This window comes from Perissodus microlepis, chromosome 3, assembly GCF_051167445.1.
Source record: "Perissodus microlepis isolate ML-2025 ecotype Zambia chromosome 3, ASM5116744v1, whole genome shotgun sequence".
Classification (NCBI taxonomy): Eukaryota; Metazoa; Chordata; class Actinopteri; order Cichliformes; family Cichlidae; genus Perissodus; species Perissodus microlepis.
In genome coordinates this window covers 26,577,824-26,604,559 of record NC_140463.1, presented here as the reverse complement: position 1 = coordinate 26,604,559, position 26,736 = coordinate 26,577,824, and the positions used below count along the sequence as shown (strand labels likewise).

The following is a 26,736-nucleotide window of genomic DNA, read 5'->3' as shown; positions in this document are numbered from 1 at the left end:
CTCTGGAGTGAAAAATGTGAACGGTTGGGAGTATGAACAGAAATGAAACTTAAACTCTAGGAGGAAGTCCAAAAGGAAGGACACACACTCACACACACACCGGGAGTAAAGGGAAACAGAGACAGACGCCTGTGAGATCTCATTAGCTGAAAGGTAATACTGTACTTTTTGCATAAAATTCATACAAAAAGACTGATGTTAAATGACAGATATTACATGTAATATACAGTTAGCTTACAGCAATAGATTTAAATCAAATGTGTGTGATCAACTGTACTGTAGAAAGAAAATACAGTGTGTACCGATACTTTATATTTGGTGTCGAGTTTCCTCCTCCAATCTTCAACACTCTCATTTGTGAGGCTTATTTACAGGGTGTGTCACTAGTATTCAGTGGTTTTTACTTCTAACTTTTAAGAGGGGCCAGTAGAAAGTTTCAGAGAATAAATCGTCATTGTATCCAACTTATTGCCCACAAATTACAGTGTTTGTAATTCTATTTAGTTTGACTATTTGCAGACTTTATTAACTATAAAGTGAATACTTTGACCTGCACACATGTTAAATATTAGCAAATAACTTCTGTTGAATTTAAGTAAGTCCTGGTAAATAATATTAATCATAATACTTTAACTAAATGATATTACAAAGTGGAATTAATAAGCAATAAACTCAATCTTGTTCAGTTAAGCGTACTTACACTAGAAGTAACCAGAAGTGGATTTGTAAACTGATTCTGAAGCCTTTGTTTCAGCTCATCTTCTGCGTAAGAGACTTTATTTACACGTTTAGAGATTAGAGTGCTAAATCATCAGATAATGCTAGCAAGCTTGGTAAACCAGGTGTATCACATGGACACAGAAAGTAGTGCTAATTAACATGACATGGCAGAATTTCATACATCAAATCGTGACCACAAACTCTTTGAATGGTTAGTACAATTAATTCTTGGAGCTGGGAGGTCCAGCTCAGTTAGCTCAGTTTTTTTAGGTGACGACTATACATCATGTGGCTTAGTTGGAAATAGACACACCCTGAGCAATTCATAGCTTTAAGCCTCAAGTAATTTAAGAAATATCAACCAAGTGCTTTAAAGCTGCAAGGAAGGTTTACCTAAGCCACATACACCAAAATTTGATTTCTGCTTCAAAGTTGAGCAATTTTACATAGAAGTGTACGGGGATTTGTGGGTGGAGCTGGTACATATTGTCCACTATCGTTATTATTTCTTTAATAAAGGACATTATGAAGTCGATGACCCCTTACAAGGTTACAGTTTCCTTTATGTTAGGAACAACTCACAAAACGCATATTCTAACATTTGAATCCAAAACAAGAATTTCAAGGAAAATTTATTTGACAAAATAAAAGTCACTGTTACTTTTCTTAGTGAATAACCTTGTGGTCCTCTCTTGAAGCAGATATGGTCCCTACTTCAGCATCACCCAGTGAGCCCGGCTCGCTGGGGAAGCATCTCCACTGCTCCATCTGCATGGACACATTTACGGATCCTGTCACTACAGCTTGTGGTCACTCGTTCTGCAAGCTGTGTCTCGACCGAAGCATTCATCTCAATGACAGTGTGTGCCCACTATGCAAGAATTATATAAGCAGAATCCCTGATGTTAATATAGTCCTGAGAGACATTGTAAAACAAATGAAAGAGATGCAGCAGGAAGACAACGATGAAGAATACACTGGAGCTGCAGGGGAGGTGGCCTGTGATGTTTGCAGTGACAAAAAGCTGAAGGCCAAGAAGTCCTGCCTTGTGTGTCTTGCATCGTATTGTTCAGTTCACCTGGACAATCATTTGTCAACAGAAAGGTTGAAGGGCCACAAGTTGGTGGAGCCGGTGGAGAATTTGGATGCGAGGGCCTGCTTGAAGCATGGACGCCCCTTGGAGCTGTACAGCAGGGAGCGGCAGGCATGCATTTGTGTTCTCTGCATGGAAGGTCAGGAGGAGGTTGTCTCAACTGAAGATGAATGGAAGAAGAAAAGGGTAAATTACCATAACAACCTCTGAATATGTGTTTTGAGTCTTGACAGCATTGTATATATTTTACTTACTATACTTACTATATTGTGGCATGTGAAAGAATTTTCAAGTGCACAAAAAAGGAGTACACGTGGAAAAAATACATTTTTAAAGTATTATTTTATGTTTCTCCTACAGTCTGAACTTGACAACACCAAGACAAAGTTAAATGAGGACATTGACAAGAGAAAAACAAAGACTGCTGAGATTGAGGAAGCTTTCAAGAGCTGCAAGGTAAGCAGCAAGTAAACTGACTTGGAGAGAAAAGTCAATCAAACAACAAACCTTTATTTGTCACATACATAATTATACACAGTACAACATGTAGTGAAATTCTTGAGTCCGAGCTGCGGACAGGCTGCAGATATAGCTGTGCCATTCCAGGGCTTGGTTTTAGCATGGGGGGTCTAGGCAGGACCCTAACTGGATACCAGGTGGGAATCAAACTTGTGACACTCACTCTAAATGTGTGTAGTCTTACCACTACACTATCCAGCTGCTATCAGGCGAGTCAAAGTGAAAATCTACCATGTCAGTTTGTTTTTTCAAAGATAAAAATTGTGTTTATGGTAACTGACTGAATGCTAAACCTTTCTCAGAATTAACTTCCCTAACTAAACCAGTCAAAAAGTAGTGTGTTACTCTATGTAATACAGAAAAAAGAGGTGAACAGTCAAATAGACAGTGCTGTTTCATTCCCATTTTTAGGAGCAGCTGGTAAACGAGTGGTGGGATATTGACAATGTGTTCAATGCTGTGATCGCCATTGTGGAAGAAGCCCAGGCCAGAGCCCGTCAGCCAATAGATAACAGGAGGCAGGTGTTGGAAAAAGAAGCAAATGGCCTTAAACATGAGTTGGAAGCAGAGATCAACAAACTTGGAAAGGCCATCTCTGAACTAGATAACATTTCTGTTCTCGAGGACCACATCCTTTTCCTGCAGGTAGAGAAAACTTTGGGATGATATATGTGGCACATTCATAATCAGTCTGAAGGATAAACATATCTGATTAGCTACTGACATTTTGTTCAGCACTGCTATCAAACTGTTAGGTTGTATTTCTGTTTTGCAGAAGTACCCATCTCTTACAGACACGGGAGACATCATAGACTGGGATGAGGTAAACCTGGACACATCGCTGTCCTTTGGCACCATCAGGAAAATCACAACAGTAATGCTGGAAAAAGTTCAGCAAGAAATGGATAAACTAACTTCAATTGGTAAGAGCAGCTAGTTAAGAGCAGTGAAAACTAAAAGTTAAAATGTTGACTTAATCAATCTAAAACTCTTCTTCTCATCACAGAACTGAAGAGAATCCCAAAGTTTTCAGGTATGTGGTTCATATTATTTGTTCTCTTAGAAACTGTGACTTGTTTAAAATACAGACCTTTTTACATTTTTTAAAATTTACAGTGAAGGTAAAACTGGATCCAGATTCTGCACACCAGCGCCTCGTGCTGTCTGAAGATAGAAAAGAAGTGAAAGATGGAGGAGAGAACCAGAAACTACCTGATGTCCCTGAAAGATTTGATATTTTTGGCAGCGTTGTGGGGCAAAATACCTTATCCTCTGGGAAGTCTTACTGGGAGGTGGAGGTCAACAACAAGACGGGGTGGGATATAGGCCTAGTAAGAGGCGGCGCAAACCGCAAAGGGAAGCTCAAACTCAGCCCAGATAATGGGTACTGGGTTATTGTACATTATGAAGAAGAAAAGTATGCAGCCCTCACAGCACCGCCAGTTCGTATTCACCTAAAAGAGAAACCTGAGAAGGTTGGAGTGTTTGTGGACTACGAGGAAGATCTCGTCTCCTTCTACGATGTGAAGGCTGAGTCCCACATCTACTCGTTCACTGAGTGTTCATTCAAAGCTGAGCTTTACCCATATTTCAGCCCACACGTGAAACAAGAAGAGAAAAACTCTGAGCCTTTGATTATTTGTAGAGAGATACCAATGGAGTCTTAAGAAATGCATTTTAACTACAATATACTAAAGTTTGTTGGTCCACAACCTTCCTGTTTTTCTTTTTTCCGATAGAGGAAAATGGGAATTATCAGGCATTTCATTTACCTTAGACTTTTTTTTTTCATATATATCTTTACGTTTAGCAGCTAGTAACAGACCAATGATAGTAAAGCAAGTACTGACCGTTTATCTTTTCTCCGTTATTTGCTTTATTACTCAAAAGCCTTTAAAGCAGTCTTTGTAACCCCTGGTTTGGTCCAATTTACTAATTGAGATAATCAGAATCATAACACAAAACAATGCTGCTACAGTGTGCTCACACTGCTATTCAACATGTGAACCAGTCAAGACTTACAACCTGAGCCAGAACACAAACTCTTGATCTAACTGTAATTTAGACGAAGCTTAAAATACTGTGGTTAGTAAGAAGAGTGTGTGTGGTTTTTTTTTTACACCATGTTGGAGGACCAAATGGATCCTAGAACTTTGTGAATCAGACACTATTAAAAACTACACGTACTTGCACTCAACATTGTGACAGTTTTGCTTAGTAGTTACTTCTGTATTTTTTTTTTTACGAAAGGTTATTCGATAACATATCCAAAGATGAAACAATTAAATTGCTTACACAATTTAATCCAGAAAGTTATTTTTTCTTAGAACAATCCTGAACATTTAATAGATTTAGCTTTAGATTTGTTTATAAACAGATAGTTGATCAGTTGAAAATGAAGATTAACTTATAATGATTTGTTGCAGTCTTGAACACAACCTACCTCTAGCTTGATTAGCTGCAACAGCAACAACAGTCTGTGTTTAAGTGAATGTATGGGCAATAAAGATCAGCAATAAAATATTATGTTATAAGGGGCTTTCAAAACATATACTTTAATTATATTCCCAGTTTTTTAATTATATTCCCAGTTTTTTAGTTATTATTTTGGGGTGTTTTGTGGCTGTTCTTTAGCACAGACTTGCATTGTGTTTAATTTTATTTTGAAGTTTTTCATATTGCAAACTAGTCTGTATTTTTTTATGGCAAAGCGGTGACTGAGGTCAGTCTGGAACTTGAGATAATTAAAGCAGAGCACAGACAGTTCTTGTAACTGAGTCAAGGTCCATAATTAGCTGTGTCACCACTGTCCCATAAAAGGTACACACAAATATCAAATGTACACTTTTACAGTTTCAAGGTTTCCTAAACCCACCACAGCCTCAGTGTACAGAACGATGCATCATCTGAAAACAACATAAAAATGTAAACTGCTTTCCTTTCCTTATTTTGCCTTGCTTCCAGAAAAGTAGTCAAATTTCAGGCTAAATGAATGACATTCAGTGTTGTCAGGCAATGTCAAACAGCATGTAAGTGTTAATGAATAAAATCCCTGTTTGAAAATATAACTTTGTCTCTCCTTTTTTATTCATCATGGCTGTGACCATGTTTGTGTGTCGTGAAAATATGCAGTTGAATCATGTCTGGGCAAATCTATCAGGGGCGGTTGGCGGGTTTTTTTTCTCCTTTTTTTTTTTTCTTTTTTCCGGAAACGAAAGTAAAAGCACAAAACAAAGCGTACCAAACATCATGTCAGCACAGAGGTAACGGTAAACAAAGGAAGAGAAGAGTGCACAGTAGAGGCACCACATGCATCCATCGCCCTGATTCTATTGTAAGTAACACAGAGAGCAGATTTATCCAGCTGATTTTTGCTATTGTTTGTTACGATAGAAAACAAAGGAGAGCAAAATCAGGAATCCACGGTGCCCTAAATAATGAGGAGCCTGTACGTCATCAAGTCACAGCTTATTTCGGTGTGATGCTACAAATGGATATCTAACGTACTCCAGGAATTGTAATCAATTTTTAAAAAAGTAGAATTGACTACTTTATTGTTATTATTATTATTATTATTTAGTTTGTTTAAACTATGATAGAAGTAGGTGTTGGAGAAGACACACGTAGAGGTTTAGCTGTAGTCACGTCAAAATTGAAAAGGGAAGTAATGAAACTGATGTTTTACGGTGCTTTCCTGTTGTCTATCATCAGACAGTTACCTGAAAGACGACCCAGTGGCTGCCTTTTGATGCCAACCTGCTGCTTTTAATGCAGTAGGTCTGCAACCAACACAAGCCAGTTAGGTAAATAATATTAGCAATTAAAAATTTAGTTTTCTAATATTAGGGAAGTGACGACTTACAGTAGAAAAGATGGACCCGCAGCAGCTGTGGATAAAGGGAAGCTTGTCACTTTCGGTACCTGAGCCGCTGCAGCTGTTGTAGCTTGGATGTTTTTAAACGTTTATATGATGATCCAGATGTTAATGCACATTTTGAAAGAGGAAAAAAAGAACACTTCATGGTTTTTGTGCATACAACACAAGAAAATGGTAAAAGATAACTGTTTTCACATTTGAGGTAAAATGAACACTGTAATAACCATCATAGAAAGTTTACGTTCTTGATAGTGTTTCGTGAATCACTCGGTGCAGTCAGCACAGTTATTTCTAGAGCAAAAAGGAAGTCACACAGCATCCTCTGTGTGTCTTTTGTTGTGTGTATAATGCAGACACGCAGCAGAAATGGAGCTCCAGGTTTGTCACTCCTGCGGCTGGTCCAAAGTGACAACTTACCAGGGCCTGAGAATTCACCAGGGGAAGATGGGATGCACCCCGAAGGGTGTGAGGGTTTCAGACCCTCCACAGCATTACACACAGAGCTATGTGGGACACACAAAAACTCAAATGGACCTCAGGCTAGATGTCCGCACCTCTTTCAAGATTGGTAGGTTTGTTTGTTTTTTAAATATTATGTTGTGTGAGTTCAAGATTATAACTTTTCTTTCAAACTGATAAAAACACCCCAATAGGAAAAGACCTGATCCAACATGTTAACATGTAACATTTTACGCTAGGTGACAAATCATCGGTATATTACGCTTCCGGGCACCCAACACATCCCTATATTATGAGAAAAATGAGGAAACATGAGAACTGTTTGGAATGAATCTACACATGTACCTTTATTTTACTATCTAACACTATCTAACATCATTAAAGTTGTGGTTAGGGTTAGGGCTGGAATACTATAAATATTTAAACGTCTATTACTGAGGGAGCGTCATTCTCCTGGATTTCCTCCATAACCTGGCACCTACCATAAAAACACGGAAGGTCACCTTCGTTTTCCTCAGGAATGCCGTGGGACGTATATTATGCCTCAGGTGTGAGAACAGGCTCCCATATCAGCAGATTAAAGCGAACCAAACCGGAATTAGTTAAAAAAAAATTCATTTTCATTGCTATAAATTTCTATTTTTGCTTAAAACTATTTAAAATCTTCATTTGACTCTTGAATTATGTGACAAACAGAAACAACAGAATATTCAAACCTGAGCCTCCAGGTTTGTCACTGCGGATGGAACAAAGTTACGACTTACCAGGGATTAAGAATTCACCAGGGGAAGATGGGATGCACACCAAAGGGAGTGAGGATCCCCCAAAAAGAGCAGTACAACTGGAAAAATCAGTGGGAGGAGGACACGGAATACTGGAAACCAGCTAAGAAGGCGACTGTAAAGGAGGAGGTATGAGTTTGCTTTTTAGGCCAATAAATGAGTGACAGGAAGCACTTTAAGCTTTGTCCACCACCACCTTTTCTTTTTTTTTTTTTTTCAGAATGAAAAATAACAAAAAAATAATTTATAAAAGTAAAGGATGACTTAATGACTTTAGTTGCTTGATGTTTAGTTAAATCACGTGGTGTACAGACGACCCCAACATTTTGATAATCAAGGTCACCGAAAGTGTAGTAACTTGCAGATCCCCCTAAATGCTCCTAGCTGTCTGTGTTACTTTTGATCACTGTACAAAAACTTCCATGTTAGTGTTTTCATTACATATCAACTTTTTCTCAACTTTATCCGTCAACCTGACAGAATTTTCCAGAGTCACCAAGCGTGTACGGCTATGCCAACTCTGGAGCAACGGCCATATTCAAGGAAGAATACAAACTGAGTATGTAGGCAGTTAGAATTTAGTAAAAACATGATTCTCATACAACAAAATGTAGAGGCTAACATGGAGCTGTGTTCTTACTTACAGCAGCTTCTGCATATACACAGCACTACTCCCAAAGAGCCAGAAAGTCACACCATCAGCTGCAGGAACACTCCACCCTTCCACAGGTACTACAGTTATCGTTAATAATAATAGTTAGAGTTAATAGTTAGCCGATTTTAAAGTAAGTGAACACTAACATATAAATGTAATCAATACTTTTTAGGTGAGCAGGCCTGCCAGGGAGCCTTCAGCACCACCATACCCAGGAAATGTAGTCAGGCCTAAGGAGAAAAAAGTAAAGCAGAAAACATTATCACAGGTACCTTTTTGTTTTTACAAGTTAAGTTATTTTTCTTTTAAACTTTAAAAGAAAGTTTAAAAGAAGAACTGTTTTCTATCTTTTAGATAGAAAACAGCAGCACGATGGTAGAATACCTGAGTGTTTACCACTGTAGAGACTATGCAACAACAACAACCAAAATCAAGCAGGAGCCCAAATCACGTAAGTACAAACAAACAAAGAATTAAGTGTTACAGTTTATTCAAGACAAGTTTTTTTCAAATCATTAAGAATAGATTAAAAAAGTGTGATAAAAAAATCATCTGCTCTTAATTACAGCACTTCACACACCTCCACAGCCATCTTTCCAAAGAGCCAGCCGTCGCCTGCCACAGGAGTTCCCCCCTGGTTTAGAGGTACTGTGGTTTTTTGCTAAATAATGCTTAAGCATGTGACATAAACCACCAAAGTTTACTGCTGACACTTTTTTTAAAAGTACAATATCATTGGAATTAAAGTGTTACTGTTTTCTGTATGTCAGGTACAAAGATCCTTGCCTCCAACTCCTCCACCACGGGAACAAGCAGTGCTGCCTATGAAAAAAGACAGCAGGGAGCAAACACAGGTACAAAACAGATTGTTTGAAGTGTATCTTTTGTGTTTTAGTTATCCTTGACTTCTTTAAACAACCACATAATCAGTCCCAGCTACGGTAAAACACCGGGAAAAGCAGGTAATACAGTTTAAGATTTAGCATTGACTTTTTTTTTAAATTGTATTTTGCTATTTAGATTCAGGATGGAAATATCTTTAAAGTGATTAAATATGTCAGTGGAATCAATATTATTCAGATGAACAGACCTGCCAGGGAGCCTTCAGCACCACCATACCCAGGAAACATAGTCAGGCCTAAGAAGAAAAAAGTGAAGCAGCAAACATTTTCACAGGTACCTCACTTTTTTAGATATTAAGTTTATTGTATTTTGTTTTTTCCAGTTTAAGTAACTTTCTGTCTCTCTTAGACAGAAGACAGTAGAGAAGTGGCAGGATATCTGAGAATTGACTGCTCTGCAGACTATCCAACAACAACAACCAAAATCAAGGAGGCGCCCAAGTCACGTATGTATAAACAAAGAAATTAACAAAATGTATACAAAAGAACATGTTTTTTTAAACCTGTCTGAAATAAACCTCCTTTTTATTATAGCACTTGCAACCCCACAACCATCTTTCCAAAGAGCCACCAGCGTTCAGCAGCAGGCGGTAGAGTACTGTGATTTTCTCTAAGTGTTCCAGCTTGTGCGCTAAAACAGCAGAGTTTGGTATCATGTAGCGCTGTGTTTTGAAAAAGAGGAAGAAGCTGTGTTCCTCTTCTATGTTTCAGGTTCCCCTGGAAGCAGCAGTGATGCTCAAAAATCAAGAGAGGAAGGATCAAACAAAGGTACCAGATGGGCTGCTTGAAGCAGAACCTTTGTTTTAGTATTTAATCATTAGCATTTCACATCTATAGTACAGTTACTGACTGCAGAACATCCCTCAGAGGAAGAGTTTGGTGAGGGACTGTCCTGCACCAAACCAACTAATCACATCATCCTCATGTACTTTGTCTTTAATGCTAAGCAGCAAATGTTAGCCAAGCTGGCATCATGATCATCATAATTAACATGCATGTAGCCCATCTTAGTCTACTCTTTGACAGCATCACTGAGCAGTTAGCGTGGCTGTTGTTTTTTCATTTATTCTATAGTAAAAAGTCTTCAATAACAGCAGCTAGTTTTCAAATAGTTTCATTTTAACCTGACAGAATTCACCAGGACCAGCAAAGACAAGCAGCAGTAACAGCTCTGCAGCAACATTCAGAGAGGATGAATACGAATCAGGTGTGTACAGAGCTACGATCTAAGAGTATGACTTTGAATAGAAGCGAAAGCTGGAACTATGATCTTTTTACAGCAGCTTCTGCACAACGCTCCACCCAAAGAGCCAATAACGCAAAGTCAGACCATCAACTTTACGAGTTCCCCACCCTTCCACAGGTACAATGGATCCATTCATAGTACTTTAAAGTGAGTAAACAGCAGCATGTAAATTGAATCCATATTTTACAGGTGACTGCACCTGCCAGGGAGCCGTCAGCACCACCATACCCAGGAAATGTAATCCAATCTAAGGAGGAACAAATAAAGCAACAACCATTATCACATGTATGTCACTGTTTTAGACTTTAGGACTTTAGGTTTCACATATGTTTCTTCAGTTTAAGAAACATTTTGTCTCTCTTAGGCAGTAGACAGTAATGCAATGACAGGATATATAAACATTGACCCATCTGCAGACTATGCAACAACAGCAGCCAAAATCAAGGAGAAGCCACGTATGTGTGACCAAAGAAATAAAGTTTATTCAAGACAAATTATTTTTAAAAATTTGTCTGGGGAAAAAAATAATAAAGCAATCCTTATGCAATCCTTTTTCCATCACAGCACCCCCAACCTCACAACCATCTTTCCAAAGAGCCACCAGTGACCAGCAGCAGGAATTCTCCACGGGTTTGAAGGTAGAGTCCTGTGACTTTCTCAAAAAATGTTTCGGCTTGTGTAATAAACTCCCAGAGTTTGGTGTCATGAAGCAGTGTTTTGGTAAAACAAGAATAACATGTGTTTCTCTAAAAATGTTTCAGGTTAGAAGATCTGTCGGAGAACCTCCAAGTACTCGAGAACCGGAAACAGCAGAGCTGCTAGAAAAGAAAGAGACGAAGGATCAGAGACAGGTACTGAATAGACTGTACGAGCCCGACCTTTGTTCAGGCATTTAGTCAAATTTTAGTCATTAGCAGTCAACATTTGCATTACAGTGCATAACATCTTTCAGACGATGAGTCCACCGACCACAAACCCAGCACCAGCAGGCCAAGCTGAGGAAAATCACACGCAGAATCAAACATTTTCACAGGTACTGCAATTTAACACATTAGACTGATGACCTTTAACCCCTTAAGGCCTGAAATATGAATTGCCTGAAAATTCGACCGTATCTACAATGAACATCCACCACTGTAACAAAAAAAAGTAGCTCCCCCTTTAAGTAATGAATGAGCTTTATGCATGTTTTTAAGCCAGTGTAGTCCTTTCTTATATAAAATCGAGCCTCTTGTGACGTATACTAGAAACATTATTTTATTCATTCACTTTATTTCTAGTTTTTTTGAACGTTACGGCAAATGTTTTAATTTTAAACCTCCAGGCAAGCAAATCAGCCAGAGACCACCCGACAGCACCACCTCCGGTCCCACCGAAGAAGAAGCATTCGGCTTTATTCAAGGAAAGGCTGGAGAGATTCAAAGCTGAATTACAGCCAAAACTTCAGATGACAGAGGGGAAGAACTGTGAAGTCAGAGCCTGCAGACCAGAGGTAAACAGGAAGCTGTAGCATGTAGTCACCAACGGCACCTGATCAGAATTAATCTAATTAATTTAGCTACATTTGAACTTTTAATCTAAGACTTTTTAAGCATTGTCGTTGAAAACATCTTACAAATGTTTGAGATACAGTTTTTACTCTGAAATGTCTCAAATTTTAACAGCGATCCTCTCGTTTTGTGACAGAACGTTTCAGATGTAATGAGTGCAAACACACAAACAAGTCCTGCAGCAGTGGACGTCTCACGGAAGGACAATCCAACACAATGTATGTGATCGTATGGTCAGTCGGTAAACATTCAGAATCAGAATACTTTATTAATCCCACAGGAAATGACGTGCCCCAAGACAGTAAGAGTAACTAACTCAACTAAATGAAATATTACAACATATAACAAAATGGCTCTAATTATAAATATCCTAGCTTATTACACAAAATTAAACATATATATAGTTGACACTGAGGTGCCCCTCTATGATCTCAGGCTAATGCATTCATGCTCAATGATCTAGCTGTTGTGTTTGTGCTTGCAGTGGATCACGCTGCAGAGGCTGAGCTCTCCACTGGTGTGAAGGTACAGAGTCTTGCATATCTCTCACTCACAGTTGTGACACTGCCGAGCGTTCTGATGGGAATGCTTGAGTTTGGTTTTCGGTATGGATGTTTTTTCAGGTGAAGGAACTCGCCCGCATGTTTTCAGCCAAGGAAACGCTGATTTCAACAAAGGAGAAACACGGAGCCAACCAAAAACCATCTCAGGTAGAACGCCCTCTTATATCCTGTACTACATTCCCAAGTTAGGGATAACCTAGAACAGGGCTGTCAAACATAAGGGCCACGGTCCTGTATGGGCCTGGCAAAGACTTCAATCTGGCCCACTGGATGTTTTTGGAAAACGTGAAGGAGGTCATATATTTTAAACTTTTTATTTTATAACTACAGACAGGTCTGTGAACTATGCTACCAGAACCTTTTCTGCAATTTATTTTTACAATTTTCACGCAAAGAGTCGTGCTGACAGTCCTTTAACCTCGGTTTCCAACTGGGGAAAAAGGAGCAAAAAAAAGATCTTACATTCCGGCTGAACGGCTTTGAGGTGCTCAATATGTACAGCAATTTATTTATTTACAATTCATTATTTCCAAAATGCACTCAGCTGAAAACAGAATTCAGAATGCTCTCTCAGCTTCTCGGCTCTCAAATCAATTCCTCACTGCTGCTCACTCCTCACATTTCAAGATCCCAGTAAACAGCTGGCTCTCTGCTGGCTGCCAGCTGGAGGTTGAGAGGCTGCTGTCCATCCAGTCATCAAATACGCACTCAAAGCAGCCAATCAGCAGTCTCCACCTGTCTCAACAGTCAACACAAACCCACACATACGTTAATGGGTGGAGCCAAATATGTAAAACATGGGACATGATCATGATCACAGACCAACACCTGTGCTCTAGCCTGAAGGCTAAAATACACAAAATATAGAATCTTTAATCATGTCTACGATGTCCCCCCCTCCCAAACACCATTTAATGAATCACGGCTTTCTAATGTGTTCAATATCTTTCAGGTGAAACTGGTGGCTCAAAGGTTTTCAGTCATTTCTGCCCAGGAAACAGCAGCCAAAGCAAAGGAGGAGCACGGGGAGGAGCAGAAACCCACACAGGTGCAGGGCGAGTGCTTCTGTTGCCTTTCCTCCATCAGTGGAAAAGTCATTTAGCTCTTTGATCCAGCCTGAAGTACCCAAATAAGTCATGAGTGGATCCTGTTTTAGCTTCAAGCTGCTGGTTGAGCAAAATATGACATTTAAAGTTTTTATGTTGGAGTTCATTGTTTTTCTTTCTGTAGTTCAAGACTTTGTGTCCGTGTCGATGCAGCATCATCAGGCACGCACTCTTTATTTACAGAACACACACATTTATAACAGGAAAGAGTCGCTACCCTCGATGCGCCCGGCCTCAGGGTGCTCTCTCTCTCTCTTACAGCAGTAGCTCTTGCTTCTCACTGTCAAGTATGCAGATCAGCTACAGCACCTCTGTGTGGGCATGTGTCCATCTCCAGGTCTGGGCAAACTGCCTAATAAGCACAGGTTAATTAGGGAATGCACTGCCAGTGTCCCAAATACTCCACCTACTCTCTGCACCGCACTGCACCACTCCTCCTCCTGCAGTTGAGCCAGAACAGTGCCCCTCTGCAGGCACGTTTTACAGAAAACCATGAGCTAGATGAATCCATCATGAAGCAAACATATATGTTTGCAATATATCACAGGAGACAAATACAGGGAGCTGTGTTGAAATTCTTCATGCGTTATAAACTATTATCCACCTTTTCTGACAGATGGTGACAGATTCAAAAAGCGATCCCATTGAAATCAATTCTGCAGCAGCGAAAGCATCACTAACAGCGGAGAAGGATCCCAAATTATGTATGTCACAATATGAGAATGTTTATATGTAAAATTGAGAAAAATACAATAAAAAAACATGGCTGATGATTACTATCATCTTTTTCTACAGCGTGTGAAAATGCACCACTCTCAGATTTCTCCTCTGGTTTGAAGGTACGACTTCCTGTGCACGAAAACGTCTGACACTCGTTCAGCCAGACCTGACAGCTTGTTTCACTGCAGCTGCTGCACCTGAGTGTTTCTTTACTACAGGAGAGGTTTTATCTGTTTTCTTTGCTTGATTGTTTTCAGTTCTTATTGCTTGCTGCATTTTAGGTGAAGGATCTGGCCCGGATGTTTTCAGCCAATACAACACAGGAGAAAACAATCGGACTAAAAGAGAAACGGAGAGAAGAACAGAAACCTGCAAACGGGATAAACCACAGTCAATGTCATTTAGAAAGCAGAGAGCATAATGTGGTATGTACTGTAGAGGCTGTAGAGGGGTGAAGCAGGAAATGCTGCTAAAGCAGGAAGTGTTGGTTTTTCTTCTGATGATATTCTTGGTATGAGTGAAAACAGAAACATATATTCCCTTTTTGGGTTATGCAACCACCAAAGAGGGTGATTCTTAGTTTTTAACAAATTCTGTTTCCTCTATCGTTTTGCGCTGACTTCACCACAATCTGACCAAGAAGTTTAAAAAAAGAACTAAAAGTCATGTTGAGATAGCACAACTGTGCTGGGGTTAGCACGTTTTCTAGTTTTACACTTTCTGTGTGAAGCTTTCATGTTCTCCTTCGGCTGACCTGATGTGGCATAAGTGGGAAAGAAGATGTTGTTTTATCATCTTTACTGCTGACTTTGACCTTTTTTTTTTATCAAAAGACCAAAATGACCGTCTGTTAAGCAGCTGCTAGAAAGTAAACTGGACTTTTGTTGTAGCTCTTCCAACTCCCCAATTCTATAAGACCAGAACACGTCTGGGACTACATTTGGACACCGATCAGAAAATAGTGCTTTGTAATAACACAAATTTTGCTATTGATCCAATACTAGTACTGCCAATACTGATGCTTTCAACCTATAAAGGCAGCTTATGTAGGAGAGAGCAGTGTCTCATGATTTATGAGCTTAATCATCACTAATTGAAACATTGTGAACACATTTTACTGGACACTAAATCATTGTGATTTTTATTTTGTACAATAATGAGTTAACAAAACACACCTTTTGAGTTTTCATGTGTTCTGAAACTGGATTTTTTTGGAGACATGGACCCGTAAACGAGTCTGTCTCTAAAGGACTTTGGGTCGCTGTGCTGTAAGCTAACAATAAAATAGATGTGTAGTCAACACAAAAAGGTTCAGACATGTTTCATACTGCATGTTCAAGGGTTTTTTTCATTTCCAAGAAAAAAAATTATTCAACACTATTAGTAACAAAGTAACAATCCTATCACACAAGTATTGATCCGATACCAATACCACCGTTGGTATCCATACCATCGATATTTAGTTGGATCCGCCCACCTCTACCACAAAGTCCATGGTTAGGTGATAATTCGATGGATACTTGAATGGATACTATCTTTCAGGTGAAGCTGCTTATCCAGAAGCTTTCAGCCAGGGAAACTAAAGATCATCAAAAAGAGAAAGACCCAGACACAAAGGATCGAAACCACTCAAAGGTACGGCACACATTTCATATTTTAAAATCTCTGTTTCAGATTTTTCCTCAAGCTTCTAGTCCTGAGTTTTAGAACTGCAGCCAGTGCTCGATTAGCAGCAGATTTGTTGGAAATGTGGAAACTCAAGTCTCAAACATGTCTTATTGTTTCAAAATAAAATCCTTTTTTAACTTTTCTGATGCTTTTAATATGAAGGAGCAGTTGTGGTTTGTGTTAGCAGCTAGGTAACTGTGTTTTGGTTTTGGTTGTTTTTAGCTGTGAAAGCTAACAAGTAGGTAGCTGAAGACCATGAAATATTATCATAGCTTTTAACAAGCGGTGCTGTGACTGCAACTCCAAACTTAAAGCTTTTTTTAAACAGTGCCCCGTCACTACTGTTGTTGCTTTGTTCCCCTCATCCTCTTTTTCCTTCTTTCTTATTATTCCCAGAAGGATGAATCCTCTCATTTACATTTATTTGTTTGCATCATTGTTGTCATGGAGTTTGTTTAAACAGAATTATGTGTGCCACTTTCAACAAGCATGAGTGGAGGCAGGTTGGGCCCCCTAAGGGAGGTCAGGTCTTGCCTACTGTCACTGTAAACTTTTCACATTACTACTGATGTAGTTTAAAATGTGTCAGCCCTTTGGGTACCCCCTAATGGCCTGGAGAGGGGGACCAAAAATAAAAGTAAAAACAGTTTGATCACGTCTCATATGTATTCATAGCAGGTATGATTCCTGTTTCCTGGCATTGTTATATTTACAGATGTGTTGTTTTTGTTGTAACTGTAGTGGATATAAGGCTGGATCCGGGCACAGGGAAGCAAGTGAGAGCCAGAGAAGAGAAGCAGAAAGCTCCAGAGGCTTAGACGTAATTCAGCAATCTGCTTGGGCTCAGCAGCCTGATCGATGGGAAATCTTACTGGGAGGTGGAGGTTAGCAACACGAGCATCTGGGTGTAATAAAAGCCAGCACAAGCCGTAAGGAGAACCTCTCACAAAACCCCAAAAATGATTCCTGGGTGATCACAAAAAGATGACAAAGTCTGCACAGTCCTCACAGAACCACCTGCTTCCTTTGCCCAAAGGAAAACCTCACAAACGTTGGAGTTTTTGTGGATTACAAGGAAAGTTTTGTGTCATTCTACGAACCACAGAGTGTTTGTTTACTGGGGAACTTCACCCCTATTTCAGTTTGCATGTTAAAGAAGATGGTGCCACTGCTTACCATCAGTAACTATGCATGGGTGTTTGTGTATATGTGCAGTTCTTATTATTATATTTTTTCTTTAAGTGCCATGTTTGGGAGCATATGCGCAAGTTCTGCCCGGGTGTTAATGGTAAATCATTCAGTCCCAGTCTGCTGTCATGTATAAGCCTAGATGTTGCTTTTGTTTCATGAAAAATAAATAAACTCATCTATCTCTCTGTCTCTCTCTTCCTTATCATCCAGTGAGGAGGATATGACAATTACAGAGTGCAGCTACTACACTTTTATTAGTGTTCAGCATGAAAAGCATGAAAAAAAGCCCTGCGTGCTAAATGAGGAGTGTCTTTTGCGCCCCACCTCGTCGTTTACACTTTACTGTCTAAAAGTATTAAATACATTAAATACCCACCTAATCGTTCTAACTGATGTCATGTAAAAGATCGCATCAGGCTTCCCGTCAGTTTTAAACTTTGATTTTTTTGGGGGATTATAATATCGGTAAAAAACAATCCACTTCTAACCACGAAAAAAAGTGTCGGTATGAAAAACTAATTAACTGATTAAACTCATTATGACTTCACCTTGACTGCCTGTCTTACACATTAAACGGCTTTTATCGGAAGCTTGTTTTAATATGTATTGTGCTACTGTTGTAATGTAAGCTACGTTAAATACTGTTATAAAAAATGTCAGTTAAAAATCTTCAAAATATCAGGAACAGGAAGATGTCAGCTGTGTTTGTATTTGTTTTCTCTCCTTATTCTTTCTTTTTTTTCCTTTTTTTTTCTCATGACGTTTCTGTTTGTTTCTTTTCCATGACGTTTCCAGTAAAAGTATTTCGTAGTGACGTGTCGCAACTCCTCACAGTTGAATTTAAAGGGCTGGTTTCGGGATTAATATGGAAAAAAACGAAACTGAAACTGAACCAGAGAGGAGCAAAGTTTGGAGACAGCAGCAGATCGCACAGCCGAGGATCGAGACATTGCGAGATAAGAAGGAGCAGGTAGGCTGCTCAGCACTTTGGTGTTTACTTTTTGAAAAGTCTCATGACAAAATAACCTGACAGTCTCACTAACACTCCCTCTCTGCCTGCATGAGTGAAGGAGAATGAGATAATATTAAAATATTACGATCTTGTATAATATTATACATTATATGTATTTTATTTTGTGTAGATGCTGTGAAGTCATCTTGTGTGTGAATTAAAATCTAACAAGTTGATCGTTAACTGGTAGTTTGCAGAGTGCAGCACACAACGTTATATAGACACAAACTTAACTCCAGTTAATTACACGTCGATCGTTTGAAGATAAGGAAGCTGTTACAACCTGCACTGCGGGGTGTGTGCTCAAACTACTTTTTTCCACTAGGCTGCTTTTCTTTCCATGGCAAGAATAAACAAATCCAACCTGAAATACAAATACTACTCTTGGAGAGTCATTTTAACTCCTTCTAGTCCAGAGCAGACATGGTGTGAGTGTTTGTGCTGTGCAAAGGAAAATGTCACTTCCTCCTTCCTCACGCATGGTCAAACACTGAAAGGTAGATTTATGTATGGGTTTATAAAAAGAGACAATGTTTTATGGTGACTTGCATCAATAAAACGAATTACTAATTGCATTTATGTAGATCCCCGTGTTATGTACACGACCCATGTCTTTGTACATTTATATTTGAGTAAACATCATGTACACTATAACCACACATACACATACATTTTTTCTCCTACACCAAGTCGATTGGGATTAGACACAAACTTATGCAACACAACTCCAAACGGTTCATGTGTAACAGTCACTGTTACACATGAACCACTGAATAGTACTTTTGTCGCACTGTATAAGGGTCTTAGATTTGAATTCAGGTTGGGGACAGTGTGGCGTTTGCATGTTCTCCCTGTGCCCGGGTGGGTATTTCCTCCCACAGTACACAGACATGTTAGGTCAATCATGTTGCATGTTGTTTAATCTTAAGCCCAGGTCACTCTTGATGTAATCACAATGTAATCTTACTGAGACAGAACTCTTTAACTTCCTGTTTTCATTTGGCTAGAGAAATAAATAAATATCTCATTAATCTCATATGGATATGTATTTCTGATATAAGGACATCTGTGTTAGTAACTATGACAGCATTGCACCGAAAAAGCTATTTTTAACCTGAAACCCGTATTAAACCCATTAAACTACTGTACAAGTAGTTTGGTTCCTAATGTTAAGAAAAGCACAATACTTGAAATAATCTGGAAGAATACTTACATTTCCAAAAGTTTTAAACACAGCCAGCATGCAGTCTGTACCACAACTACTATGGTCACACGCAAAATAAAAATAAAAATGATAAAGCTCTCAATTTAAGTTTTATTAATCACCTGGCTATTGAATGAAAAGAAACAGTAATAAGAAAACAGATGAAAGAAAAACTTCTTGCCAGAGGATGTGGAGGTGTGGTGAAATTTAGGGAAAGATAGACATAGAGTTGAGGATGTTAAAGTAAATTAGACATCATTAAATCATACACCGCTCATTTTTGCTTTACTCACAAATACGTTGACAATATTTTTTTTACAGACACCCAACTTATCAACATGAACGTTCAGGTTTGCCACTGCGGTTGGACCAAATATACAACTTACCACGGCTTGAGAGTTCACCAGGGAATGAAGGGATGCACGCCAAAGGGAATGAGGATCCCTCAAAGTGAACAATCCAGGTTCTCCCATAAACCGAGCTACAATGAACCTCAAATCAAAATAGAAGAGCCTTTTGTGGATTACTTCAAGAGTTCTGGTGAGTGCACCGATTGTACAGTGTTTGTGCTGATGTAGGACCAGGAGAACTATCCTCACTAAAACTTCTGTTATCATCCCAGTTTACAGTGACTGTCTTCTTTCTCTACAGTCTTTGAGACTCCACACCACCCTCGTCTAACTACTGAACTTGAAGATTCCAGAGCTCGTAATTTTCTGCAATCTTCTATTGGTGGACAGCAGGTACTGCATATTTCTTAAGGACGACCATTCAGATGCATGTAAAATGTACTTACACAGAAGTATACATTATCAAGCCAAAATAAAGCTCCTCATAAAGAGCACAAGGTGGCCAAAGACATCATTTTGCCAATTTGCTAAGAATTTACAGGCCTTTTGCCTGCATTGTTCAACAGATTCATTCCTGATTTCAAAGTAAAACTACATAAACATTAGTTTCATTCTTCCTCCAAAGGTAAAGAGTATGTAACCTGAAACCCATATTAAACCCATTCAACTACTGTACCTTTAGTATCACATTCTGAGTTTGGTTCAAAATGTTAACAAAAGCACGATACTTCAAATAATTTGGAACAACACTTACTTTTCTGACGGTTTTAAATACAGCCAGTATGCAGTCTATACCACGACTACTATGGTCACAAAAAATAAATAGAAATGATAAAGCTCTTAATTTAAGTTTTATTGATTGCCTGCCTACAAAAATGAAAAGAAACGGTAATAAGCAAACAGATGAAATAGAAACTGCTTACCAGAGGAGTGCAGAGGTGTGGTGAAATTTAGGGAAAGATAGACATAGAGTTAAGGATGTTGTTAAACTAAATTAGACACGAACTACATCCTTAAGTCATACGCTGCTCATTTTTGCTTCACTGACAAATATGTTGATAATATTCTGTTGCAGACACCCAACTTATCCAACATGAACAAACAGGTTTGCCACTGCGGTTGGACCAAATATACAACTTACCACGGCTTGAGAGTTCACCAGGGAATGATGGGATGCACGCCAAAGGGAATGAGGATCCCTCAAAGTGAACAATCCAGGTTCTCCCATAAACCGAGCTACAATGAACCTCAAATCAAAATAGAAGAGCCTTTTGTGGATGACTTCAAGAGTTCTGGTGAGCGCACCGATGGTACAGTGTTTGTACTGATGTAGGACCAGGAAAAATGTCCTCACTAAAACTGCTGTTATCATCCCAGTTTACAGTAACTGTTGATGTATTTCAGCATTTTATGTATTTTAGCAGTATAGTGACCCCAACATCACGCTTAAACCATTTATAACTGATAACAGGCATAGAACAGTTTACAGTGACAGTCTTCTTTCTCTACAGTCTGTGAGACTCCACATCGCTCTCGTCTAACTACAAAACTTGAAGATTCCAGAGCTCGCCGAGTTCTGGACTTTTCTATTGGTGGACAGCAGGTACTGCATATTTCTTAAGGACGACCATTCAGATGCATGTAAAATGGACTCATACTGAAGTATACATTATGAAGCCAAAATAAAGCTCCTCTTAAAGAACACAAGGTGGCCAAAGGCATCATTTTGCTCATTTGCTAAGAATTTAACAGGCCTTTTGGCTGCATCGTTCAACAGATTCATTGCTGACTTCAAAGTAAAACTACATAAACATTAGTTTCATTCTTCCTCCGAAGGTAAAGAGAATGTAACGAGTTCCATTTGTTTGTTTGTTTGTCTGCCTGTCTTTCTGTTTCTTAGCAACATGTTAGTTTTCAATATCATTTTCAAATTTTGTGTGATGTTTGATACCAATAACAGCTCCAGACGATTTCATTTTGGTGAACAGAACTTCACTACAATAGGCCTTGGAGGACATGAGCACCTAGGATGACTAAGCATTTTACCTTGACCTTCTTTGTTTGAGCGTAAGGTCAAAGTTGACCCTTGCGCTCTGTTGCTCTTGTTGTAGCTTATGGTTGGCACAGCTCACAGCTCAGTAAGCAGCAATCAGTCTTAAACAGAAAGCTCTGTGTTTGCATACAGCTCAGTCAAAGCCACCACACCCCTAACTTTAGGCCTTTATTAATATCCACATAGATAGATCATATAGCCAATTTTTTGACAGTAAAACTGTTAGGAAGGGGGCAACTATTGTAGTTTTGTACCTGGTTTTAAACATGTATTTTAATCCTATTTAGCCTGACATTTTGACACTAGAGTCTGTCTGTTGGGACTGAATCACTTTCGGAGCCATCCTCCAGTGGCCACTAGAGGAACTGCTGTTTATGAGAATTCATTTTCCAGCCCAATATTAATCAGGTCTCCAGGTTGATTAATAATTGGATTGTTTATCCACCATTACATTAACATTTGCAGTGTCCAGTGACATGCTTCATGTGTGCTATCATCTCTGGTACAAGCTCAAAGCAGGAACTCTTTTAAAAGCGCTATACAAATACAGGCAAAAAAAAAATGCTCGCAAACCTGAAAAACACAAAACTCTCGTGCCAGCAAATCTCAGCATAACAGTCGACTCTCTTTTTTTAAAATGTCATTATAACTTGTAAATATTATACGTGTCCTTTGTCCTCTTTCAAGGCTAAACAAGAAAAAATGAAAGCTCATTTACAGCAACAAATTCATATCAGAGAGCACAAAATGGCAGAAGTCAGATCATCGGTAACAGACTGCAAGGTAAAGACTGTAACATATGTTTGATTTTTTTGTTTTGTTGTTTTGTTTGCTTTAATATCTTTGCTCTAAATCCTCCACTCTGTTTGACGGCTTTCAGGCTAGTTTGGATGCAGAGTGGCTGGAAGTCAACGATTTCTTCTCAGACATAATAAAAGTTGCGGAGGATGCTCGGCAGCAAGCCCTTCAGCCTCTGGAGGAAAGGTTGGTCCTGTGAGATTATGTTGCAGTTAGTCTCTCAGTTCATCAGTGAGGAACAGCTTAACATCACCACGGAGATCCTTTGTGTTGCTATGGTGCAGTACATTTGAATAAAACAGGCTCTCTTGTGCACACTCTAGGAGACGGAAAGTAAAAAGAGACACTCAGGATCTCCTCCAGAAGCTTCAGAGAGAAATTGATGAGCTCAAAAAGGCCATTGATGAGTTAAACAAAAACCCAGACTTGGAGGTGAGCCACAAGGTCCTGAAGTCCATCTTCTGGTCTTTTGAATACTGGAGCATAAAAGCACTTAAAAGAGGAAACATTTAATTTCTATTCTGTGTCAGTTCTGCTTCATTTAAAATCATTACATTTAATGATGTCTGCACACATATACAGGTTTCTCCTCTAACAGGCCTGAATGACTCTAACTGGAAAAATGTACATGTTGACACTTCACTCTCCTTCGGCACACTGAGAGCTACGACTTCAACCATGATGAAGCAAATTCACAAGGAACTGGATAAACTCTCAACTATCGGTGAGTCTTTTGATTCGTCATGACTTGTGTTAAAATCTGTACTTGATATACGACATCTTACTCAGATTTCTACTTCCACAGAATTCAAGAGGATTCCTACATTTGCAGGTGTGTATGTCAAATTAAAAACAGTATTAAAATAGAAAGAAATGGCAATTGTTCCACATTTTCATTGTAAATACACACAAGACACACACTGATGGACAACAGACAAGTCCCAGATGTTGACACTGGCTAACAGAAGGAAACAGGTGCGGCTCAAATGTTGAAAGGATGGATTCTCAGTTTCTTATTGGAAAAAATCCTTTGGGAAATTATCATGTTTGACCTAAGTTATAACTGATTTCAAAATAAAATCCCCATGATACTTACAGTATAGGTATTTAGATTCTTTAAACTTCGGCATTTAAAATAAAAACCTCTTGTGATGTATTAGATGTAATAAAAGTTTTTATTGTCCAGAATTGGACTCTTCTTGCTAAGTTTTTGTTAGATATGAAAATTCATATGTAGTTTACTAAACTAAAATCTAATTTTCTTATGTAATATTCAAAGGTCATTTAGAAAACAATGGCAAAGATCATTTTAAGATTACCAATTTTAATATTTTCTCACTTGTTAGCTTTTTATCCAGTTAATACAAGTAGCTGGTGAGGTGTTGAAACTGTATGACATGAGTTATATTTTTTCTGTTGATGATCTCTTTCTGGTCGTACTGTAACAATAAAATCATCTTTTTAATCACTTGTGTTCTTTTGACTGCAGTGGACGTGAAGCTGGACCCCACCACCGCACACCAAAGACTTGAAATTTCTGATAATGGGAAAAAAGTGAAAGATAGTGGAAATATGTCGACAGATCCTGACTCTCTGCAGAGGTTTGATGTGTTTGGAAGTGTCCTGGGGCTCAACAGGCTGTCCTCTGGCAGGGCATACTGGGAGGTGGAGGTCAGGAATAAGCCCGGGTGGGATCTGGGTGTGGCAAGACGTGACGCAAACCGCAAGGGGAAACTCTCAATCAATCCTGACAATGGTTACTGGGTTGTTGTACATTATGAAGACCAGAAATATGCAGCCCTAACGACACCACCAGTGAGCCTTTCACCTAAAAGGAAACCTCAGAAAGTCGGGGTGTTTGTAGATTACGAGGAAGGTCTCGTGTCCTTTTACGATGTGACGTCTCAGTCTCACATCTACTCATTTACTGAGTGTTTGTTCGGTGGTGAGATCCTTCCATACTTCAGTCCACATCTGAAACAAAATGAGAAAAACAGCAATCCTTTGATTATCTCTACTGTGCAAAAACAGTAGTAATCACAAGCACTGGATCTGGTGCAGTGAATGCATCACTGGTAAGCAATATATGTGTCCAGGTGTGCAGTAACAGTTTAATGTTTTTTCTGTGTGCAAACAGAGTTTTCTTACCTCTCTACCAGGCATTTGCTTGAATGCATGTTATTCATTATAACATGCATTGATGAAGATCTCCTGACTCAGGTTTTTATGTACTATATTTTCTCACTTTTATTTTCATTTGAAAAGTAAAAACTAAGTCTTACATACAGCAGTGCAAATGTATGAATTTACAGAAACAATTGTTAACATGCGTGTTGAAACACCTTTTGCAAAAGACAGAAATGACAAAATCTTTTCTAAAGATAAAGCTGTTAAAACACTTTAGACACTATTCCTGTTTCTTTAAGAAAAAACATTAGGACATATTATGATCAAATGATGTTACGTACTGATCACCAGTAACTGGAGGCTGTTCATTTTTCAAAATCAGCTATTAGCCAATTCCTATCACAGTAGCATGAAAACAATACTTTTTAAAGTTTTGTTTTATTTATCTTCTAATCACTTATAAAACAAATTGCAGACAACCAGCAGACTGAGGAACTTCCTCTGAAAGCTCTTGGAATTATCCCACTGTTGGTCTCCTTCACTCACTCACGTGTCCCGGATAAATGTCTTCACAGACATTTTAAACACTGAACAATTTTTTCACTGCCCCTTATTTGGACATTTGTAGCCTAAACCTCTGAGTGCTATGTCACGCTTGCAGCATTAAAATCATGCGCCTAGATAAAGGTAACAATAAGAAGTAATTTTGATATGAATCCCTTGAATGCAACAGGACACTTGACTTTGTTGTACGTGGATTGGTGTATATATGAATTTGAATCCTTTAGTAAATAATATTAGTGTGTGTATGTGCTTTTCTACTCACTTTGAGCAGATTGCTTTCTCACTACAAGCCTTGGGTATACTGGGGGTAATTCAGGACTCAGGATCTGTGACACACAGGGGAGCCAGGGATCAAACCACCAACTATGCCAATAGCAGATGGCCTGGCTTACCAACTAAGCCACAGGGGCCTTTAAAATGTTAAGGTACCTTTGTGCAATTAGGGTTATATCAAATGTCTGCTTTCTTAAGAGTTGCAAGACTTGAGTACTTGAAATCTCTGTGTGCCTGTGACATTTGGACTCTGCTGTGTACAGCTGTGATCCCTTCCACCGCCATACATGCACACATACTCATTTTCATATAAAAAAAATCAAAAAATATTTATAACCATGAAAAATTAATACCTAATCCTAGGTGCTTTGGGCATTTTGACCCCTTGAGTGATCTGTTGGTCCCCACAAGTACAGCATCATGCCAATTTCATGTGCTAAAAAGGTGTCTAAACATGCACACACACAGACACCTCAGCACTCTCTTCCCACGGTTCTGACTATAAATGCTGTTTGTTTTAATTGTATAACAAAGGATGGATTACGAGTTCTTCTTGTTGTGTTTGGCTGATTGTCCATCACTTACTGTGTCAACAAAATGTTTACTTACTTACTCTTTGTAGCTCTGTTTTACAGATCCTTTTTGTAACTAATTCAATCTGCTCAATCATTTGTTTCATTTTGTAGTTTTGCTAGTCAGACTTCTTACATTGTGGTCTTCAGGAGTCACTATATGCCATTTAATAGATGTGTGTAATATATTTTATGACATCAGATGTACAGAAATGAATAAAATTGTCATTTAGGAACATTTGTTTTGCATTTTTTTGTCATGATGTTACCACAAATAAGTTTGTGGCATATACATATAATGTATTATTATTATTATTATTATTAATACTACTACTACTAATAATAATAATTGATATTATTATTTATTTCTCATTTAGGTGAATGTGGCAGTAACAACAGGGTGATGCTGCTTTTATCTCCTTTGAGTTGAAATGTGTCCCAATAACCACAGTTTATCTTTACAAGATTCACTTCTGACTTTACTGCACTTTTATTTGTTTCTGTCACAAACACTCACCTAATTTTCTCATAGTTATTTTTTTTAGATATCTTGCTTGATCAGATGTGCCTAGAATAAGGGTCCTTGAACCATTATAAGCTTCATTCTGACCTGTGATTCTCATCAAACAGTTCCCCTTCACCTGGTCCTCTCTATTATCGTGTAGCAGGTTCTCCTCAGAACCATCCACAAAGGCAGGGAGCTATTGAAAGATTCCATCAAACCCTGATGTT

General features: G+C 38.7%; 3 protein-coding genes across 6 annotated transcripts; all 3 read left to right on the top strand.

Annotated features, from left to right (window-relative positions):
- Window positions 1-3: 3 nt before the first annotated feature.
- LOC146390765 (E3 ubiquitin-protein ligase TRIM21-like) lies at window positions 4-5,468 on the top strand. 2 transcript variants are annotated; one of them, XM_084923752.1, is made up of 7 exons: window positions 4-153; window positions 1,422-1,999; window positions 2,174-2,269; window positions 2,744-2,977; window positions 3,108-3,255; window positions 3,339-3,365; window positions 3,449-5,468. In XM_084923752.1, exons 2-7 carry the CDS (start codon window positions 1,424-1,426, stop codon window positions 3,997-3,999), a joined length of 1,632 nt encoding a protein of 543 aa, XP_084779878.1. In that variant the 5' UTR covers window positions 4-153; window positions 1,422-1,423; the 3' UTR covers window positions 4,000-5,468. The 2 variants fall into 2 exon arrangements, with proteins under 2 accessions (XP_084779878.1, XP_084779879.1); XM_084923753.1 differs by lacking the exon at window positions 4-153 and having other exon boundaries at window positions 162-1,999.
- A 102-nt stretch (window positions 5,469-5,570) lies between these two features.
- On the top strand, window positions 5,571-17,236 carry LOC146390764 (uncharacterized). Of its 3 annotated transcripts, none has more exons than XM_084923749.1 (31): window positions 5,571-5,666; window positions 6,044-6,135; window positions 6,563-6,777; window positions 7,365-7,579; window positions 7,931-8,009; window positions 8,097-8,179; window positions 8,278-8,373; window positions 8,460-8,556; window positions 8,674-8,750; window positions 8,876-8,959; window positions 9,186-9,281; window positions 9,357-9,453; window positions 9,542-9,597; window positions 9,719-9,775; window positions 10,139-10,214; window positions 10,291-10,370; window positions 10,443-10,538; window positions 10,618-10,708; window positions 10,818-10,891; window positions 11,015-11,104; window positions 11,206-11,286; window positions 11,578-11,745; window positions 11,940-12,021; window positions 12,288-12,328; window positions 12,427-12,513; window positions 13,319-13,414; window positions 14,089-14,176; window positions 14,268-14,311; window positions 14,474-14,617; window positions 15,735-15,827; window positions 16,602-17,236. In XM_084923749.1, exons 3-31 carry the CDS (start codon window positions 6,576-6,578, stop codon window positions 16,608-16,610), a joined length of 2,679 nt encoding a protein of 892 aa, XP_084779875.1. In that variant the 5' UTR covers window positions 5,571-5,666; window positions 6,044-6,135; window positions 6,563-6,575; the 3' UTR covers window positions 16,611-17,236. The 3 variants fall into 3 exon arrangements, with proteins under 3 accessions (XP_084779875.1, XP_084779873.1, XP_084779874.1); XM_084923747.1 differs by having other exon boundaries at window positions 10,288-10,370; XM_084923748.1 differs by lacking the exon at window positions 6,044-6,135 and having other exon boundaries at window positions 10,288-10,370.
- A 625-nt stretch (window positions 17,237-17,861) lies between these two features.
- LOC146390763 (uncharacterized) lies at window positions 17,862-26,231 on the top strand. The gene is made up of 11 exons (XM_084923754.1): window positions 17,862-18,021; window positions 19,589-19,807; window positions 19,919-20,010; window positions 20,693-20,912; window positions 21,129-21,220; window positions 22,358-22,453; window positions 22,551-22,654; window positions 22,792-22,900; window positions 23,051-23,192; window positions 23,274-23,300; window positions 23,958-26,231. Exons 2-11 carry the CDS (start codon window positions 19,606-19,608, stop codon window positions 24,500-24,502), a joined length of 1,629 nt encoding a protein of 542 aa, XP_084779880.1. The 5' UTR covers window positions 17,862-18,021; window positions 19,589-19,605; the 3' UTR covers window positions 24,503-26,231.
- Window positions 26,232-26,736: the final 505 nt, after the last annotated feature.